This window comes from Lycorma delicatula, chromosome 5, assembly GCF_047948215.1.
Source record: "Lycorma delicatula isolate Av1 chromosome 5, ASM4794821v1, whole genome shotgun sequence".
Classification (NCBI taxonomy): domain Eukaryota; kingdom Metazoa; phylum Arthropoda; class Insecta; order Hemiptera; family Fulgoridae; genus Lycorma; species Lycorma delicatula.
In genome coordinates, this window is record NC_134459.1 from 79,447,445 (window position 1) to 79,469,194 (window position 21,750).

The 21,750-nt window shown below is 27.3% G+C and overlaps 1 protein-coding gene across 1 annotated transcript in view; it reads right to left on the bottom strand.

The window, feature by feature from the left end:
• The window catches only part of LOC142324458 (thyroid transcription factor 1-like), a 123,894-nt gene extending 103,229 nt beyond the window's left edge, over window positions 1-20,665 (bottom strand). Inside the window, exon 1 of the mRNA XM_075365287.1 lies at window positions 20,276-20,665. Within this exon, the coding sequence (XP_075221402.1) occupies window positions 20,276-20,633 (358 nt within the window). The 5' untranslated portion in view covers window positions 20,634-20,665. The remainder of the gene's footprint in view (window positions 1-20,275) is intronic.
• Window positions 20,666-21,750: the final 1,085 nt, after the last annotated feature.

Here is a 21,750-nt window from a genome sequence, read left to right on the forward strand (position 1 = left end):
AAATAACCAGAAGTCGCACGGAGACAAATCAGGCTATTAAGGAGGGTGTTCAAGCATCACGATACATTTTTGAGCCAATAATTCGCATACGATCTTGCTTTTGTGCGACGGTGCATTGTTGTGCAACAAACACCATGTTCCTTGATTCCGGTATTCAGGTCGAACCCGAACAATCCTCGTCCATAAACGATTTAAAACACCCAAGTAGTAATTTGCATCCACTATTTGACCTTCTGGATCGAATTCTTTATGAATAATTCCTTTTGAATCAAAGAAAACAGTGGACAGTGGCTTGACACGTCTTTTCTGCATGCGCAGTTTTTTCAGTCTCGGTGATTCTGGACTTTCCGTTTCCAGATTTGGCGCTTTGTAAGTGGCTCGAACTGAAAACACCGTGTTTTATCACCTGTTTTGATGCAAGAAATGAATCAAAACAGGCCGCTACGGACCCCGTCTGGGTCCCTAGCGGCCATCTTTTCATGCATTGTTCCATTCTGCAATCTTTTTGTTGGTGAGTGAGTGAGTGCGACACAAAGCGACAACAGATCTTATTTTTTCCCAAATTTTCAGTTAGACTGCGATGCATAGTTGTTTTAGGAATTCCAGTGATCTCCTCAATTAACTTGGTAAATGTAAAACGATCATTTCGAAGAATTTTAACCACGTTTTGAACATTTTCTTCTACTCGAACTGTCGATGATGCTTGTGGACGTGGATCATATTCAATGCTCTCTCTATCATCACGAAATCTTGTATATCATTTAATAACATTTTTACGACTCATTGCTTCACTACGGTAAACAGTTAGTATCATTTTAAAAGTATCTGTGGCACTTTTACCCGATTTAAAATAAAACTTAATGTTTGCACGTTGCTCCATTGCTTTCACGCCCGAAGTTCAAAACATACTGTTAAAGTTTTGGTTATTACTAGCAGTCTGTGATGCCAGCGCTGTTAAATTTAAAAAGGAAGGTAGTCGAAATATTACGCTAGTTAATTCATGCGTCCGTTTACAGATCGCATTAGTAGTTACGCGAATATAAAATCAGTCAGTCACCTTTCCTGTGGGACGGACAGTGTATATTTTAGTAATTTAAAAGTGAAACTCATATAAATGGTAAATTTATTGATTATTTAATAAAAATAATTATAAATATTCAATGGGAAATAAATTATTTAATGTATATTTACTAAGAATAAAATATGACGTAACACAGTTATAAATTTCGACCCGAGAAATGAAATTTATTCATTTGAGCGATCACAGCAGAAAATGTGCTGTTCTAGATAAAGGTGTTACGCATTAACTACGGAAAACCTTTTTACATCTAGACTAAATATATTTTTTGGTAAAACCAATAATTTTTTGGAAAATTTATTTCATCGATAAACTTAACTGAGGTATTAATGAGTAATTATTTGGATAAGATTTCGTAACGATTGTTCAGAAAATATTATTTAAACAGCCGGACGTATGTATCGATTCTATAAATTTACTCACTTCTGGAGTGTATATAGTAACGGGGAGTATATATAGTAACGGTAATCAAATAATGGAAAATTTTCTACCATAAAAAGAAGTTATTTTTATATTAAGGTTTCAATTTTTTTTAAAAATCATTTATTATATAAAATAATTGTTTATCTTTGTTTTTTTAATCAATTTTAACATTATCGATACCAACAAATATTTATAAAGTATAGGTAGGTGTTCTAGATTTAATAATTAAATAGTCACCAATCCTTTTCCCGTTTAGAAGAAAATAATACCGAATAATAAATGATATCACTGCACGAAAACTAAAAGTAAATTTTAAATTCTAGAACCAGGATGAATTGATACTAAATTAAATTAGTACATATTGGTTAAAATTACTATACCATAAATCCGCTAACAACGTTTGTTGAAGCAGTTAATTTTATAACCCTTATAAAATGTGCTGGATACGTTTGTAATCCGACTACTACATTGTTTAATACACACTGATAGTCTTTTGTGGTGAAAAAAAACTGATTATTGCTGGTTAAATTTTAGCTGTCCAACGCCATCTAAAATCTGTATAATAGTTGTTTATAAAAATAATCTGCTTATCTTTCGTACGGTAATCTATATATACTGCCTTTAAAGCAGTCGTCTCTAATTTTTTTTTAACCCCATTACGGGGAATAATACATTATAAATACGTTTCATTATTGTTTATAAAAAAAAATATAATTTTTTAGATAGTTTAATAATATTTTTAATAGTGAAGAAAGAGCCGATACAACAATAAATAGTTTTGAAAGATCAAGTAGATGAAAGAGAAAGATTTAAAGGTAGTAATTTTTTAGTGAAGTTAATTAAACAAATCAAAATAAAAGCCTTTTTACTATATGAATGGTTTAAATAACAGGAAACTGGTTTGAAGAGTATCGGAAGCGGTTGACGTTTAGGGGACGCCTTGGATTCTACCCTTAGGCAAACAGGAAAGCACACGATATAAACGGCTTTGATAGTACGACTACCCCTATACTTACAACGAACACACATGTATATGTAAACACATACACATGCGTATTTAAGAGCATTTTTTGTTGTGATTTATTATATTGTCTTTTATAACTACTTTAAAGCTTAATCTGTTATTTCATTCAAGTAGAAGTATAATCGATTTTTGATCCGCTGTTAGAAACCTATATTTTTCTTTCATTAAGCACAGTGAAATAAAAATAGGTCTAAAATTAAATACGTATACTCTAAATGGACATTCTTACACATATCTTCAGTTAGAATACTAAATCGTACCAAGTTCGATTCCCAACAACGACATAGAGATCGACTTCTTTTTTATCATCCAACTTATTTATTTTTCCATTATAATTTTTATGTAAATGTTACCAGACGAATGAATAATAAACAATTTTAAAATATTTTAGCTTGTTACTCCACTGGATTCGATAGCCAACAGAAAAATTCTAGGAATTTTTCTCCATTTCATACAATTTTCATATAAAAATAAACCTAATTTAGGCAACCCAAGTTTATATATTTATCTAGCAATAATAAACTATATATATAGTTTCCATTAAGTAAATATTACAATATCAACTATCTTTATTTTCAATATTTTTAATTTTTATTAGTGTTTTTTTCCAAGTATAACAACACCAAACTGTTTAAATTAACATTAAACACTCATTTAAAAAATACTTTATTAGTAGTAAAAAAAAGTAATTCATCTTCAATTTCACGTTTTGTTTTTTAATTTGGCGCCAAATTAAAAGTCAGCAACATATTAACGCGTATAACATGGCACCAATTTCATAAAGTAAAAATTTAAGAAAGAATTTACTAGATATTTTTATTTTTTGGGTGTTTTTGTAATGAATGAATGATGAATTAATTCATTAATTGACCGCAGAGCTTTTGAAGCTATCAAAAATCTTACCAGTGTGAAAAAAAAATCGTTTGCAAGAAACACAAAACTTGAGAATCGGAGACATGAAAAAAGGAATTCAGAGAAAAGTACTTCCGAGCGGATACTGAGGTTCTTGAGAATGCGAAAATATATTGTAATAATTATTTTTTCTTAAGTTTATACAATAAATTTATTTAAAATATTCAGTCAGTGAGTTTTTCCAAATCGTTTTTAAATCTAATTTTGAAATTTAGGACACGAATATTTGTACCAATTTTAAAAGTTTTGCGTGAAAATATTTCAAATATTAGAATAAATCAATGTATAACACTCTTAATATAAGGCCGTATACATAAGGTCGTATATTAACCTTAATATAAGGCAATTATGATGATAAACAAAAGAATCTTCGAAAATCTTCAAATCTTTGAAAAATATTTGGAAAAGTTAAAAAATATTATTTTTTTTTTAATTTAAAAAACATATTACCAAATCTGCAATCTCCTCGTTTTATTTAAAACATTAAAACAACGAGTAGGCTCATAATTGTAGGTTTTTGTTTATATATATACATATATATATAAATTTATTTTGAGCTTGCAAATGTAATAAATTTTTTGTGTAATTTTTTATTTTATTATGGTCATTTTTAATATCTAGATGGTTTAATATAAAGCAGCTTAACCATTTAAAATTTCGTGGGAAACGAAAAAATAAGGGATTTACGAAATCTAAAGAATTAATGTTAAATTTAAAAATAATCAAATTGTTTGTGTTTTTTATTATATTTACTTTTTTCTTTAAAAAAATAATCAACAAGAAAACATTTTCTGTTTTGTTTAGAATATTGCGTTTTAAATTTATAAAAAGAGCCTACCGGCTGATCTAGTGGTTAACTCGTCATCGAAGATCAGTTATTTAACAGCTGATTTTCTAAGTCGAAAGTTACGTGGTTCAAATCCTATTAAAAGCTAGAGTTGCTTTTTTACGGATTTAATCCGTAAAAAAGCAACTAAAAAGCAAATCCGATATCAGTGGATATCGGTGTATTTTAGTGGTTGGGGTTCAATTAATTACACGTCTCAAGAATAGTCGGTCTGAGCCTGTACAAGACTACACCTTATTTGCATTTCATACTCATCTCATTGAGCTGTGGAGGGTTTGCTTATTGTTCAATTGTTGAACAGATTGCAACATACACATTAAGAAAATAAAAAATAAAAATGGTGTGATTTATAAATTTATTTATTTAAAAACCGAATGATGTAATCCTACATATCAGCAATGTAAAAAAAAGAGTTAAAACTAATTAAAGAAGCAGTGGTTATATTTTGCCAATTCGTTGCTTTTTTTTGTTTTTTTTATGAATGTAATAGTAGATGTACGTTGTTTTGTTAATCGTTGCCAACAGTTACGTAGTTGTTAAAGAAATAGAGCTATTAACATAATATTCTTTTTTTATTTCATAGCATATTTACTTTTTCTGCAATTCATTTCAATAACCTCTTTGATCGTTTTGTTGAGGTTTTTTTAACCAAATATAGATATTGTAAGCGAAAAGAGCTTTCATTTCGTTAAGCTGAATTATTTGAACTATAAAAACAATTAATTATACATACACACAAGGGATCTTGTAATGAAACGGAACATTGAAAAACACTTAACTATTTATGAGAGTAGATTTTTGTCAAATAATATTATTCTATGTTCATATTCTTTATCGATTATGTTATTGGAAAAGTTTTTCCAGTTGTGTTTGATATCTGACATTCAACTCGTAGTTAAGATTGTTTAGCGTTCTCAAGCAAAACAAAACTTTTCGAAGTTTTATTAAGGAATGTAAAAGCAGAATTTCACTTCTAGATCAAGGTTAAATATATTTATAAGTGGTTGTTGATTTGTTTTTAATTTTAATCCCATGTTTTCATTTTTTGTCAACGATTTTCAACACTCACGAAAAATGAGGTTTGATCTACGCGCGCTCGCACAAATTTTTTTTTGCTATTCTGCCAGTTTGTACTGTTATAAAAGTATAATTAACAAAATAAAATAAAAAGTTATTATTATTTTTATTAATTACTGTAAAACGTGCTCAATTTTAGTTCATTAAAATCCTTCAAAAGAGAATTTAATGTGGGTAAATGAAATTATAGAGATCACATACACTAATAGTGGGGTTATTATTTATTATAAAATTTACCGCTTGTTAATAAATTTACTTCAATTTAATTATAAAATAAATTAAATAATAGTTAATGCAATTATAATTATTATTGTCAATGAATATTAATTACCGAAATTAAGTATCCGATTTGAAAATTATAATAAGCTAACTTTTATTCAGTTTTCAGTACAATTTTTATAAATCAATATTTTGAATATATATATATATATATATATATTTATGAATATTAACTTAAATGTAATTTATTTAAGTTTATTTTCCTCTTAATTGGATAAAATTAAATATAATAATATAACAAGACATATTTTACTTAAAAATATATCTTTAATAATCTTTTGGATTAACCAATCAACTACACAAACTTATAAATTAAATACACTACGTTTCACTTAGATTCTCTTTTCACTTAGATTCTACGTTTCTCTTAGAGTTCTCTTACTTACTAAGAGAATAAAATTCTTAGTATGTAACAGAATTTTGTTTGATGTGTATATGAATGTGTATTGTCATCTGAGGAAGCTTAGAGAATTCTAAGTGAAACATTGTGTATTTAATCTATAAGTTTGTATAGTTGATTGGTTAACCCTAGAAATTAATAAAGATAATATTTTTAAGTAAAATATATCTTATTTTATATAAATATATATATTATTGTTTAATTTCTGTGTAGTGTACGAAGGTATAGAAATATTAAAATATTAAGTTCAATAGCATACATTTTCAGAATCTGGTGAAAATTTACTAACTTATTAAATATCTGGTAATAATATTACTTGATGAAACATTTTTAAATAAAAATTAATATTCTCGTATCAATCAACGTTTACAGTTTGCAAAAGGAAGGCGTAGGTTTGTCGTTTAATATGTATCAATCAAAACGTGCATCTTATTTGCACGCGTGACGCTGGGAAAATGAGGATTTTGAAAGAAAAAAGTCTGTGACTGTGCATCTACTTTTTCCGAAAAACAGCAATCTTGCGACATTCATAAAACGAGAATATAAAATTAAAATACTCCATTTTATAATGAATACGAAGTGGTTTCACGAAATGATGTGTTACAAAAATTTAATCGTACTTATATCCCAGTCAGGCATGGCATTTTCACACACCCTACAAATCATTTATCTCATCTTCTGAAGCAATGCCTAACGGTGGTCCCGGAGGTTAAAAAAAATTGTACTTACATAATATCGTTAAGATTACAAAATAAACATAAAACTTAAATAAGACTTAATCATAATAATCTGGTATACATTAATAAAATATATTTCAAATAATTTTATAAACTTGTAAAACTTAATATAGTATATAAATGCGAAAGTTTGTGGTGGTTCTGACTGTTTACAACAGCATCATGCGAGAACCAACCGACTTTCAAATTTTCAAGTTACATTTTTCTTATCCAGGTTTTAAGCCATTAACCCACCGGGTTGGTTTAGTGGTTAACGCGTCTTCCCAAATCAGCTGATTTGGAGGTCGAGAGTTACAGCGTTCAAGTCCTAGTAAAGCCAGTTATTTTTACATGGATTTGAATGCTGGATCGTGGATACCGGTGTTCTTTGGTGGTTGGGTTTCAATTAACCACACATCTCAGGAATGGTCGAACTGAGAATGTACAAGACTACACTTCATTTACACTCATATATATCATCCTCATTCATCCTCTGAAGAATTATCTGAACGGTAGTTACCGGAGGCTAAACAGGAAAGAGAAAGAAAGGTTTTAAGCCATTGATTAAGGTTTTAGCCCACTTGGGGGTTAAGTTGTGAAGTTTTCCTCTTGGACTACGACCTAATACTGTTTTTTATTTTTTTTTTAGACACAAAAATAACAGACTATGCGTTTTCTAATATATCCGATTTTTTTATCTCTACCTTGACCCCTATCCGAGAAATAAGGTATTCTAGGGTGATAGAAAGGGGAACCAAAAGGATTATATTTGTCAACAGCAGGAGCTTTTATGTTAACAACAAGGAAAACGATGGAAGAGAGAGAACACAGCTGGGCCCTCTGGCTAGAAAGGAATGGCGAGAGAAGGAGCCCTGACCGGCTAGTAAAATATAAAAGTTTAATAAATAAAAAATAATTTGTTTATTAGAGAAATAGTCGAAAAAACAGGTATGTAGATCTCATTCTCAAAGACAGAACTGATGGCAAGCACTAGTAAATGTCCCAAAAAAAACAATGAAAAAAAAATTAATATCACAAATCATTTCAAATATCTTAGAGGAGTAGAAACGGAAAGTATAAATTAGTGATTGAGACCAAAAAACACAAATTAGAATAACTGAACTTTAACATAAAAATATTTTCAATAAAAAAAATAAATAAAAACCCCTTTCCATAAACGTAAAATTAATACGCTATATTATAGTTATAAGACCAGTCATCTTATACATTATGGAAACTACAAATGTAACTAGAATAGAAAATCTTCTTGCAAAATAGAAAAAAGAATTTTAAGATCTGTGGTCCAAAAAGGCTACATATTGAGATAAAACGAAAAAATTGAAGACCTGAAAGTAGTAGTAAGAAAAACACGATTAAAATCCTATGGACACATAATTCAAATAAGCCAATCCATGCCAAACAAAAAGAGTTTTAGTAAACTGTGACAAAGGTCAAAAGTGACTATGTTATACAAATAAAAGAAGAGCTCAAAATGTTCAATATTACAAAAAAATTTCTAGATCGAAAGGAATATAGAAAGAAAATTGTTGAATAAAAGGTAAGTGAAAAGAAAAAACTTTACAGAGGAGAATGGACTGAAGAAAAAAGAGTTAAACAGTCCGAAAGATTTATAACTTCTGGAAGAAAAATAAAGAAACTAGATGAACTCATATTTGTGTGGTCCTTGCAGGCCTATCCGCAAAGAAAAAACAGAAGTTTTTTTCAAATCATAACATAATTATTCATTATAAAAATTACGTTTGGAAAGTTACGTTTTCTATCCCATAGATAATAAAAAGAAATCGCTCCAGCATTTTCCTGGAAGGATCAATGGAAACCGTGGCGGGAAACATTTATCAGAAGAGCATTATTAAGCATTATTTTGATAAATCATTCATATAAACACTTAAAAAGGTCAGAATGTTATATTTTAAAAACTATTATACATGAAGCATATTTACCGGCACCAAACAAAGATCTAACAACCCAATATGTATCTTAAAAACTCGTTTTTAATTTCAAATAACCCATTGCGTGATACTATGTATTAGATGTATACCTTACATCTTTCTTCTTTCCCATCTCTCTCCACAAATAAGGATGGTGTGTGGGTTTGTTTGTTTGATGTGTGTGCTCACATTTTTATTTTAGCTACTATTATTAATAGTAGCTAAAATAAAAACGTGGTTGCACCACGTGGTGCGCCGGGCGGCTGCGCGCAGCGCACGATTGATTCATTCGTTCGAACGATTTACACTCTTCGAACAATTCAATCGTGCGAAAGATTTATACTTCTTTATACGAACAATTAATCTAAAATTATATTTGTGTTTTGAGTATAAAAAATGAAAACACCTGGGGTAAGACCTGTGTTAAAAAAATCACCAATTCAAGAAACAGCAAAAATGTTCAGGATTTTGAAGCTTTTCGTTGTAAAAGTTTTTGTTGTTAGTAAGCTAAATTCATGATCGCTTTTAATTACAGTTGTCAAAAAACATTTAACGAAATCATGTGTAATGAAATATAAACCATGTAACATTTTCGCGGCTGGCCATAGGCCCACCTTTTTTCTAGTAAGTACAATACGTAATAAATATTTAACAATGATGCAAACTTAGCGATTAAGATATGTCAAAGAGAAACAATAAAATTTTGTCATGTTAAAACATGAAATCAATTTCAATTCCATGATTTCATTTCGAAATGAATTTGGTCATTCCTTGAAAATTTATCATTTAACAAAACGCCCAAAAATTATATACTTTTGAGCAACAGAAATTAAATTTTATTAATTTAAAATTTAATTTAATTTTCTTTTTTCTAAAAATATCTGGAAATTGAGTTTGAAAATAATAAGAAAAATAAGTAGTTATATTTTGAAAACAAATAAAAAGGGTATGAAAGAATATTGATTTTACATCAATGAATTTTCATTAATAACATACCGAAGCTTCTTTCACATCCTGTTGGTGACACTGGATATGTACCCCTATAGTCATTTCCTGTAATCAAAATCATGCCTTCAAAAATCATTGATTTTTATGTTCAGTCACTTTTTTCACAGAAAAAAAATTATTATAATTTATTTACTTTTCCATAGGTAATTCATGTAATTTAGTAAAAATTATGGTATTTTAAAATACCTTTATTTGTATGTTATTCAGTTCTCTTTTTTTGGGCTACAAATTTTTAAGATTTTCTTTTGGATTTTCTATTTGTTAGATTTTTTTTTTAATAGTGGAAATTTGAATAATTGAATTATAAATATTTAAATTAATCGGTTTCAATTAAAGAATTGTTTTATTCTAGTCGATTAAAGTTTTTTTACTTCTGATATTTTACTGTTTTATTTTTTGACTATCATGTATTTGTCGACGTCAGAAGAATAAGATATATCTGCGGCAAAATGTGTATAAAATACTTACTTCATAAAAAGCCAGTTAAAATTTTTACTGTTTTAAAATATTTATTTAGGGTCAGCCTATTTATTATAAAATTAATCATTTGGTAAGCTCCCTTTTATCTCAGTATTTTTGTTATCTAGGAATTTTTTAAAAATAAAGAAAATATTACGACTTATATTTGCTTGAAGGGTATAATTTAGTCGAAATAATTGTGAAAATATTAAAAAAGATTAATAAAATAAATTATAAGATAATTTCATAAATTTTCTTATAATTTAACAATATACGTATTATTATTGGGTATTATTTTCGATCGTATGGTGAAAGTAAGGAGTGAAAATGAATTTTCTTTAGGTTTTGAGGTATGAGGAGTGCAAAAATACCATTCACCTTAATTGGGGTTTCCTTGTGTATAAAATTTTGTATTAAAATTTTTAGGTATAAAATTTTGTGGTTCAAAAATCTCCAAAACAGCTACTTATATCAATTTGATTGAAATTTAGATATGCTATAGTAGTGTATCTGAAGTTGTGTATGTGAAAATTTGATGTAGATTTTTTGAGTCTTTCTTGAGTTACGTTTAATTTAAGGTCGTAAAAATTTGAGCGGGGTAAATTAAAAGCGTTGTTTGTTATGATGCTGCAAGTTAAAACGTTGACGTTTCTTTATCTGCAGTATTTATTGTTAGCTACATTAACCAAATTAAAAAAAATATATATTAAAACACTAAAACATGAAAATCAAATTAGATTAACGAAAAGTCGGTGTTATCGCCCAGAACTGCGCAGAATGTTTTCCTTTTTTTTTACTGAACAAGATTTGAATATCGTAAATATTATCGAGGTACTATTTTCATAATAATAATAGCTTATGTGGAATGATACAGAGTCAGTTTTTTAAAATATCAATAATTTAATAAATCGTTGATATGTTAACAGGATAACAAATCATGTTTCCACTTGATCAGCTATTTATTTTGTTTACTAATTTGAGGATTGATATTATGTTTTACTACTTAATAATAATTATAGCATTTACTTATAATTCTAATTGGTATAATTAAATATGTAATATTTAATATTTAGTTTTAATATTTAGTAATATGTAATATTACTTATGTAATATTTAGTTTCGTAATTATCAGTTATTCATGTTTTTATTCTATTTGTAGATGATTTGTAATAAATTAGATCTAGAGTAAAACTTAATAATTATTTTTGTTCAGGATCATTATTAAAGTTATATACTATAATGGTAAGTTACAAGAAGGTAATTAAAATTTATTGTTAAATGATAAGACATACTGCCCAGACTTAATTAATTTAATATATGTAGCTTGTCTAGTTACTCGTTTTTACTTCCTTGTATAAAGTAAAGGAAGTATTGTGATCGCGAAAAACTTCGGTTTTTAGATTTCAACGGAAATATCCATTTTTACCATCCCTGAATCTATTTTGACTAGTTTCGGCGTGACGTTTGCACGTACATAAGTATGTATCTCGCATAACAAAAACGATTTGCCGTAGAGTGTTGAAATTTTGGGTTTAGAAACTGTTGATCGCTTTTGATTGTAATCGACTGAACCACAAGTGTCCAAAGAAGCCCAAACAAAAACAAAATTTGGATTTCAGACTTTTTCTTAACTGCAGTAATAAGCACTCATTGAGAGCTTTTCAGTGATATATCATAAGTGGTACTTATTTTCATTGGTTCCAGAGTTATAGCCAAATAAAATTTTAATTAAAAAATATTTGAATCTTAGGGGAAGGCAATCGGTTCGAAGCGACTTCATCTCTTTTCTTAATTTTTTTTTTTTTTAATTTAAATATACTGATTTATTAATAATTTAAAAAAAAAAAATTACGAAGAATTTTAATTCAATAATAACAAAAAAAACACGAAAAAATATCAAAAGTTTTTAATGAAAAAAGATTTTATGTACTTTTCATTTTAAAAAAATGTGTAAGTGTAATTTAATAGGTGTTCAAGAGAATCATGTGTTAGTCACATCAGATTTTTTACTATCACGTTTCAAATCGCAATCAATAATTATTTAACAAAACTGTTGAATTTTTCATTTGAAATGGCCTTTTTTCTTTTTTGAGAATTAATTAAAAATTTTACCGCTTAGCAATATTTTTTTTAAATTTAGATTTTTCTATTGTAAAATATATAATCGTTCTAATATAACTATATAAGATTTTTCCCATAGTACCAGCGAAATCTAGAAGTGTTATAGTCAGAAGACCGAATATTTTATTTAAATGTAGGCCTAATATTATGTTTTCCAAATTTTCCGCTGATGTATCTGGATAATGTTTTCATTAATACTCTTATCAAAATAAAATTTTTCCGAAATATAATCTATTAATTTGTTGGTTAACTACTAAAAAAAAATTCTGTCACAGTAAGCGTGTCAGTCGGATGGATTTCCAGTTTTAATTAACCTCAAAAACTTATCAAAAAACTCCGTTTTTTACCTCTTTCTCCGGTTCTTGTAAACCGATTCGTTTGAAAACCAATAGGGCTCTATTCCCAATAGATCTACATCACCCCATAATTTTCGTCAAAGTTGGTTTAGATTTGGGTCCGGTATAGCGAACGAAAAACCGTATAAATGTATATGTATGTAAACATTGCAGAATCGTGTTCAGGAGAGTTCAAAAACTAAAAAAAAAAGTTAGTCCCCTTCTTTCCGAAACCCTCTTATAGAATCCGACCGTATGCTGTAGTGATTTCTACAAATTCTTTGAAAATCAACTAAAAAAATAAATATTTATTATATTATTTTTTAAGTATTTAAATTTGTCGGTTAGGATATCAAAACTTAATCAAACAAATATTTTTAGTGGCATATAATTAAATATTTATTTAAATATTACCTGTGACAGTATAAATAAAAGTATTTTGTATGCTTCACCAGTGCTACATATGCTTTGTATAGAACAGTTGATAAGCATCAACCAGTCTTATCTCTTAAGAATAATTTACTCTTAAGAAAATAAAAAATAAATTATAAAAAGAAAATGTAAAAATAATTGCGCCCAGTAGAACAAAAAACAAAAGCTGAAAATGTACTCAAAACTCCTCGTATTTTGTATCTAACTGGTTTCTGAGAACCGATTCGGTTGAAAATCAATAGGGCCTGTTGCCAATAGGTTCACATCATCCCACCAAGATTAATCAAAATCTGTTAAGATTAGCGTCCGTTAGAGCGGAGGAAATAATCTTCGTACTTACATATATATATATATAAACATGACGGCGTAGTAGCGAGTTCTAAATTCTTTGGAAATCCGTTAAAAATGTTACTGAATATTCTGTTAATAAGGTTCATTTTTTCTATATAAAAAAATTAATTTAAAAAATGGACAATTATTATTATTATTATTATTGATTATAAGGTAAACTACGTACATCAAATTATCGTATTTGTTTAGTACTTACTACGTACTTCTGACAATAAATTTAAAATTAAATACATTTGAATTTACTTAACGTTTTTAATGCCATTTCAGTGTTTTCAAAAGAAACAAGTAAATATTACGTGTTTACGCTTCGATCAGCATGTACAAATTTAACATCCTTCATAGAAACCTGAGAATTAAATAATAATTTTAATCTGACAACGAAAAAATATCAGATAATTTCTGTTAAATGGTTATAAGGTTAGAGCCTATTATGTAAATGTGATGTAAGTGTATTTTTTAATAGCCTATAACTTTCGTTTGTTATTTTTATATACAACGTTAATAATTTTTCTCTGAACTTACATAGGTAATATATTTATTTAAATACTGTACATTCCTACTTAAATGTATTTTATGAAATATATTAGTGTATTTTTTCAATTAATTTAGTTTTTAACAAGTTCAAAATTATGTACCTAATTCTTCAAGCCTATATAGTTACTAAATTATAAAGAGGAATAGGATTTTCTGAATAAAACGAATTCTATTAATTCAATTTTTTTTTCTATAAATATTTATCAGCTTAGTTTTTTTTTTCCAAAAAAAAAGAGGAAAAAAGGAGTCACGTGTTAACGTAGGGTGACTTACCAATTCTTAGGGCATTTTCTGCCGATTTTACTTCTCGTGTTTTATTACTTTAACATAAAAAATAAGAAAATCTTTTGTTTAAAATAAATTATTCTAAAAAAGAAGTTGCATTAAGAAGTCTACGTTAATTTTTGGGTGATGAAGACCAGATTGAATTTAAAGATAACTAAATTTTTTTCTTTAAATATTAAATTTACCTCTAATATAAGCTTCACGTAATTTACGTCGATAAAATTAACCCGTTTTAAAGCCCATAAACAATTTAAAAAAAAGAAATATATTTAAACGTCTTATTTTTAGAATTAATTGCAAAATCTAGAAATTGTTTCAGTTAATTTGCATGAACAATGGAATCGTTTTTACTAAATTTTACAACTTTTATAATTCGTAAATATATTTGTTTGTTTTTCATATTCATACTCTTACAACCGGAGAAACCTGTTACAATTAAATTTAACCCTATTTTATATTTTCATCCCAGGAATAATTTTGTAAAGCTATAGGATACATTTCTTTGCTTTAAATCTGTAAGTTACATTTCATGGGCTTATGTCTTGTTTTATGATTTGAAAATTAAAATTATATATTAAAAATAATATTTAACACAAAGATCAAACCTTAGAATTTATTTCCGACAAGTTGTTATTAAACCATAAGCTATATATACATATCCATAATTTTGTTATGCTCAGTTGCATTTTGTGGGGATCACGAAATTTATTGTATTATCTACAATATAAATAGGCTTATACATATAAGGTACAATTAAAAAAGAACAAGTGAGTAGAATAACAGCAAGATAAAATCTACCGTGTGGCAACAACGGGTGACCAGTGGCGTGGGTGACTCGTAACTGCACTGTCAGCACTAGTTCCTAACGGTGTCAAAAAGATAATAATTCTAGTTTTCTTAGTGAATATTTCTTTAAGTTACCGTTGAATACTTTTACAATTTTCTATCTTTTTTTTACTATTTATCATTTTATAATTTTCCTTTTTAGAAATATTTTAAAAATACTTATGGAATATTTTTTTATATGTGGAATCTGGAATAATTTATTTTCAATCTAATTATATTATAACGGCTAGGTGTGTATCAATTCTATTCTGTTCACGAAACATTTAAAAAAATATTCTCTTCTGTTTTATAATTCTGTTATAATATATAACATATATGTATTATATATTATAATATGTATTCTTTATTATATGTGTTCTTTATTATATAATTTTGTTATATTAAAATATCATTCTATTCTGTTCACGTTCATTTAAATAAATTAAGTCCACAAACCGGTCATAGCTTACCAAAAGGTGTAATATAACGAAAATATGCAGCATATTACTCGTGTATGTAACATCCGCATTCATGTCCTTGCTTGTGTGAATACGTGCATACGAGTATATATTTGTTATTAACAGGGTAATAAATCAGAGAAAATGTATGTAGCGAAATTAAATGCTTACATGCTCCCATTTTGGTACATGTAGGTTATTCAATGTATATGTATATCAATTTTTTAATGTAATAAATAGAAAAAAAAATATTGATAAAAAATGTATTAACTTAATGAATCCATAAAATGAAGCCAACATGTTAGGCCTACAGATGTTATTTTTTTACAATCCTGTTATTTTTTTTATTTTTTTACAATCCTGTTAAATATACAACAAAGTTCGTCCAATATTTTTTTTAAATGATTTATGTAAGAAAAAATGAAGTTTATTTAAACATAAAACACGGAAACTTTTCTGTATGACTTTTAAAATTACTTATTTGTTAAATATGAATTAACTTTTTAAGGCCGGATTCAGATATTCTGTTAAAATTTATTATATTAGAGCAAAATTATCGGCAAAATAATTAATGTAAACACGTTACCATTTCAAATTTTAAAACGGCAAACATATTAATTCTTAAAATCATATTTTTTCTTATACTTTGAATAGCGTTCTTTCGGTAAAATTATATTTCATTGCTTGAAGATTTAAGAATTTTATTCTAAAAAAAAGTAATAATAATAATAATAATAATATTCCACTTATATACGATGTTTGAAACAATCCACAAATGGTGGAAATGTTTTGAGTGAAACAACGCACGGATTACAAAACGGAAAACAAAACAGGCTGAAAATATCATTTTGGGCTTAAATTAAGACAAAATGTATACGTAATATAAATTTCATCTCCTCCGTAAGAAAAAAAATGAATTAAATTTTTTTCGGCATATGATACAATATATTTTCCTATTACATTAGGATTTAGTTTACATTATTAATAATAATTGCATTATACTTGCCTTAATACTGATTTCTAAGTCCCTTTTCAAGTTCAAATCCAAATAAAGGTAGTTGCCTTTACTTGGATTTGAATACCAGATCGTGGATACCGGTGTTCTTTGACGGTTAGTTTTCAATTAACCACTCGTCTCGAAATTGGTCAGCCTCAATCTATTCAAGACTACAAATTTTTCGGTACATTCACACAAATATTGATGAATCACTAATGACTTTAATTGTAGATGCGATTATAAATAAAAATATTTAAAAAAGGTAGTATAACTAAAAAAAAAAAAAAAAAAATCATTTTTGATTCTTTTTTAATTTATCTGATAAGTTTTATCCTTTTTTTTAATTACATCTTTCCTTCTTTATTAAAAAAAAAATTTTTTTTCTATTAAAAGAGATAAGATATTGTTTTTCTTCTTTTCAAAATTTGAATGTTGACTCGTTAAAATCGTTATTTTTAATCGTAACTGTACTAATATAATTTTACTGGTATCTTATTAACAACAAAATAAATGTTTAAGATTTAAACTATTAAGACATAACTTAATAAAAAAATAATAAGCCTTGAGAAACGTATTAATGATTTTAGAATTAATTTGGGTACCATTATAAAATTAAAAAAAACGTGTAATTTATATTTATTTTATAATAAATATAATAAAAATATTTTTAATGTTCAACGTATTTCCTAGTTCCATATTTTACATTCTATTTTAAATTGTTTTTTTTCTAATTTGTACGTTGCAATCTATTCAACCAGTGAATAATAAGCAACCCCTCACGCTTTAATCAGAGGAGGATGTATGTTATGTAAATGAAGTGTAGTCTTGTATAGCCCCAGGCCGACCATTCCTGAGAAGTGTGGTTAATTGAACCCCAATCACTAAAGTATACTGGTATCCGCTGTTTAGTACTCAGATCCGTTTAAAAACAACTAACTTTTACTATGATTTGAATCACAGAACTTTCGACTTGGATAATCAGCCGTGAAACTACCGATTTGCACGATGGTCTGTTAAATTATTAATTAAATAAATGGTCTGTTAAATTAGAAAAAAAAAAGGTAACGAAATACCTAAATGTTTATTTCTTCGACAGATAGAACGGTCAAATTGGAATGAAACTGGAAGTATTGTATGTAGTTTGCATTCCATTATATTTCCACTTGTTTACTTATATCCGTTGATAAATTCATTGAAATCAGACATTTTTAGAATTATTAAAACTTCAGCAACTGTTTATCGTATACTTATAAATTCTATGAAAAAATTTAGTAGTAAATATATAAAACTTTTATTTACACAACCACTAATATCATTAAATGAACTGGGTTATTCATCTATCTACTCAAATCAATTCATACATAGAATTGCAGTAATTAAGACCGAATAGTATTTTTTTTTTTATAGTATACTTTAATTCGAGCTATATGTGTCTTTTCATCAGGCTTACATAGAATTAATTTTTTTTTCAATTTTTTCTTGTTTTTTTTTTTTTTTTGTAATTTGTTTTTATCTGCTTAAATTCTAGACCCACATAGTCGTTGTATGTGACGTAATAAAAGAAACTATAATTTTATCGTATGTCAAAAATATAAGAAAACCAGTATGTTTTATTGAAAACATTCCGTAAAATAATTTTAGACTAATTTTTCGTTTTGTTTAATAATTAGTTTCCTTTTTACGCAAAGCAATATATAAATCACACTTTATCAATCTTTTACTGTCCTAAATTTTTTTCGAATTCAAAAAAGTATGAAATAAAACTAAAATTACTTTATTTCTGTTTCTCTGATTCCGATTTTGTTTTCTTTTTCGGATAATCTTTTCTTACTGTATTTTTTTTTATTTATTAATTTTTTTTTTTATACAGAACTTAGTCGAATTTAAGGAAATTTTAACATAGTCCTCTACTGCTGTAAACATATTTTTTTTTTTATATTTTCATAATATTATAAAAAACGTTTTTTATATCGTATAATTCACAGGCTTATCATTTGTTTTTCTGGAGTGTATAATTGTTTGAAATAAAACAGAACGGAAATATACATCGGCCTTTGATCTGGAGATCCCGAGTTCGAATCCCGGTTAGGCATGGCATTTTTCATACGCTACAAAATTTTATTTCCATATCCCACGCACAGCTTCAAGCTTACGTGGCGATATCAAGCCCAAAAAAAAAAAATGAAATAAATTTATTTTCAGAAATGAATGAAATTATTTTAATAATTTATTCGCGTCTTTTTTTTGGGAGAAGGGTTTATGTTTATAAATTTATTAAAGTATGTGTATTTAAATTAGATAATTTTTTTATTAGCCTACACCCATAGTAATAAGGATATGAGCACGTTTATCAATAATATAAAAAGTTATAATTTTTAGTAATTATAATTATAATAACTATATTTTAATTTTTTAGAGGTTATAATTTTTTGGGGGTATCTGGATGATGCAAAGTTAACAACACCACCAAAAACTGAATTAGTTTTATTTTTTTGTAAATAACCTTTATTACAATGAATTGGGGTAAGTAACTAAATAAAAATCATTTCATAATGTTGTATTTACAAAACGATTTAAGCAAACATTTTCAAAGGTTTCTTTTATTTTTATTTGTAGATTAATTATTTATTATTATAATATAAAATATCATATATTTAACTTTCGCTAAAGTAGGACAGATTTTCACTGCTAGAAATAATTTTTAGTAGATCTTAGTCCAAATATTTATTTATTTCTTATTTTAATATTAAGTGTTCAGTTAGAGTTATAATATTAAACTCTAGCCTTGTTTTCTTTTAACTGTAATTGCAAATCATTTATATAAAAATAGATGCCGGTTACTTTAAACTAAAAATGTATTGAAAATTAAAACAGTGTTAAGGATTTTTATAGTATATCATACTAAACCTGTAGTTAAATTTTGATGTTTGACGTTCAATTTTTTAAAGTACGGTTTATCTTGTCTAAACGAATTTTTTGCTACTAAATAAGGTATTTTTATTATTGTTTATTTGACGCTATTAAAATAGAAGTTAATTGCCTCCTGCTTTTAAAAATATGTGTTAATATTGTTTTTGTTTTGTTTCTCTATTATTTTCATTGTTTGAAAAAACAATGGTTTTGATTCCTTTATCTGTTAGAAACTAAAAATTATTGATGCCTCAATTTCCAACTTTTATCATAATTTTTTGGGAATTATTTATTATTATCTATTCACTGGTATCTTTATTTTTGTTTAGTACTTTTAATATTTTTAGTTCGCTTACTTTAATATACAATTAAAAGAAATAAAATCATTCTACCTAAACAAGGTCGTCGATGATAATATTTTATTTTTTAGTTTTATTACTTAGTAGGAAAGGTTTTTTAAAAAAATATAATTTTTGTTTTTTAATAAACAACTTATTTAAAATGTAATAGCAAAAGTGTTTAGCTGTTAAATGCTAAAAATTTTGCTATTTGTGTAAATACGTAATTTTTACCCTTTTAACTGGTCTTCTTTTTTATATATAGCTAACAAAGAAAAGTCTTTCCAGAGGTGTCACAAAATTATGAACTTAATAATTATCAGTATTCTGGGAGCATGTTGAAAAGACTCCTATCTAGATATAGTTTTATTTTTTCCATAATATCATTTTTATGAGAATTAATTTAACGTTAAAACAACTACGCAGATTTAGGAAACAGAATGATCTTATGAATGGATTTTATAACTATCGATAAGCTATATTACGGTCAAAGAATCTGTAACGGTTAAGTACTTACTTGCGAACCTGGGGTCGTTGGGGGTGGCAGGATACCATCCCGCTGTTGAATTGGAGTAAGGTATGTCGGCCGCTGTTGCACCATTATAATACTGCGGTACGTGCATATAACCTCCTGGCGTATGAGGACTGGGAGCGGTAGGTCCCGAAGACCCGCTGCTGCCTCCGCTTCCGCGGTACGGCGATCCGGGTGCGCACAGCTCCAGTTTGCGATATGATTCTTCGATGGGACTCAATATATCCGTAACAGAAAACGGCGTCGTATGCGGTTGGTGTTTAGGACTCAGCGACATCGCCAAATCCGCACCATTTAGCTCGGGTAGGAGGTCGGCTGCCTCCGTGAAGCCCGACCCGGACATCCGTGTATACCAAGTGCCTAACCTAACCTCCACTTTCGTACAACTCGCCCTTTACTCGCACGACCGTATCGCTGCCATCACCCGCATCCCTCTTCCCACTACCCCCTCCATTCATATCGTTCCCCCTATACCTAACAGTTTTACCAACGTTGCCGAATAAAAGTTCTTTTTATTTCCAAAATGAAACGAAATAGAATCGTTCTGAATACGAGCTATATTTCCGAAGAGATCGTCCACTTTTAAACAATTTACAACTATAATAATGTCGCTATATAAACAAAGAAGCCCTTATTTAATTACTGCATGATACCTGTGTTTACAATTTTACTTTTTTTCATCTTCAACGAATTGTATAAAACTGTCATGACTTTTATTAAAAAATAATTGTTCCGCACTTTTAAGTTTACTTAATTAAATTATATAACCCGAACATTTTTATTACTTGCTACAAGTTAGGCGCAATAACCATGGTAAAATTTAAAACTATGTAATATTAACCAATCTTCTCTTACATTAGTATAACTAATTTTATGTTATATTTACACTTCACTTAATATGCTTATTTTGTTGAAACTTAATCACTAGTAGTAACTCTTGAAAAAAACGTGCACAAACATTATTAAATTTCATTGTACAGTATTGATGTTTACTGAATATTTACTATTTTTTTTTACAAAAGCGCAGAACCTGCAATTTTATATTTGTTTATATTTTAGAGTTTTATATTAGTATTAGGATTAACGAATTCGTTATATCTACTGTTAAATATTTTTAATTCTGTTAATTATTATAAATTTGGTTTTATATTCTATACTCACTCAATCTATTCCATATTACTGAATAAAATTACCGTGTAAGCCACATTTTATCATTAGATAATTTAACAGCCTTAATTTTTTTTTAAATTGCTATCGTTCCCTAAGATTATATTGTCAGTGGCATTATCAAAATGAAAATCAAAACATTAGCATATACACAAATTTTGTTGTAAACGTTTATTTTTTCAATTTAAAGTTTGTTTTTATTTTCTTTATCATATTTTTAATGAAAATATAGGATTTATATTTAATAGGCTACAATTTACTTCTGCTACTTTCTTTTACGTATATTTAATTTT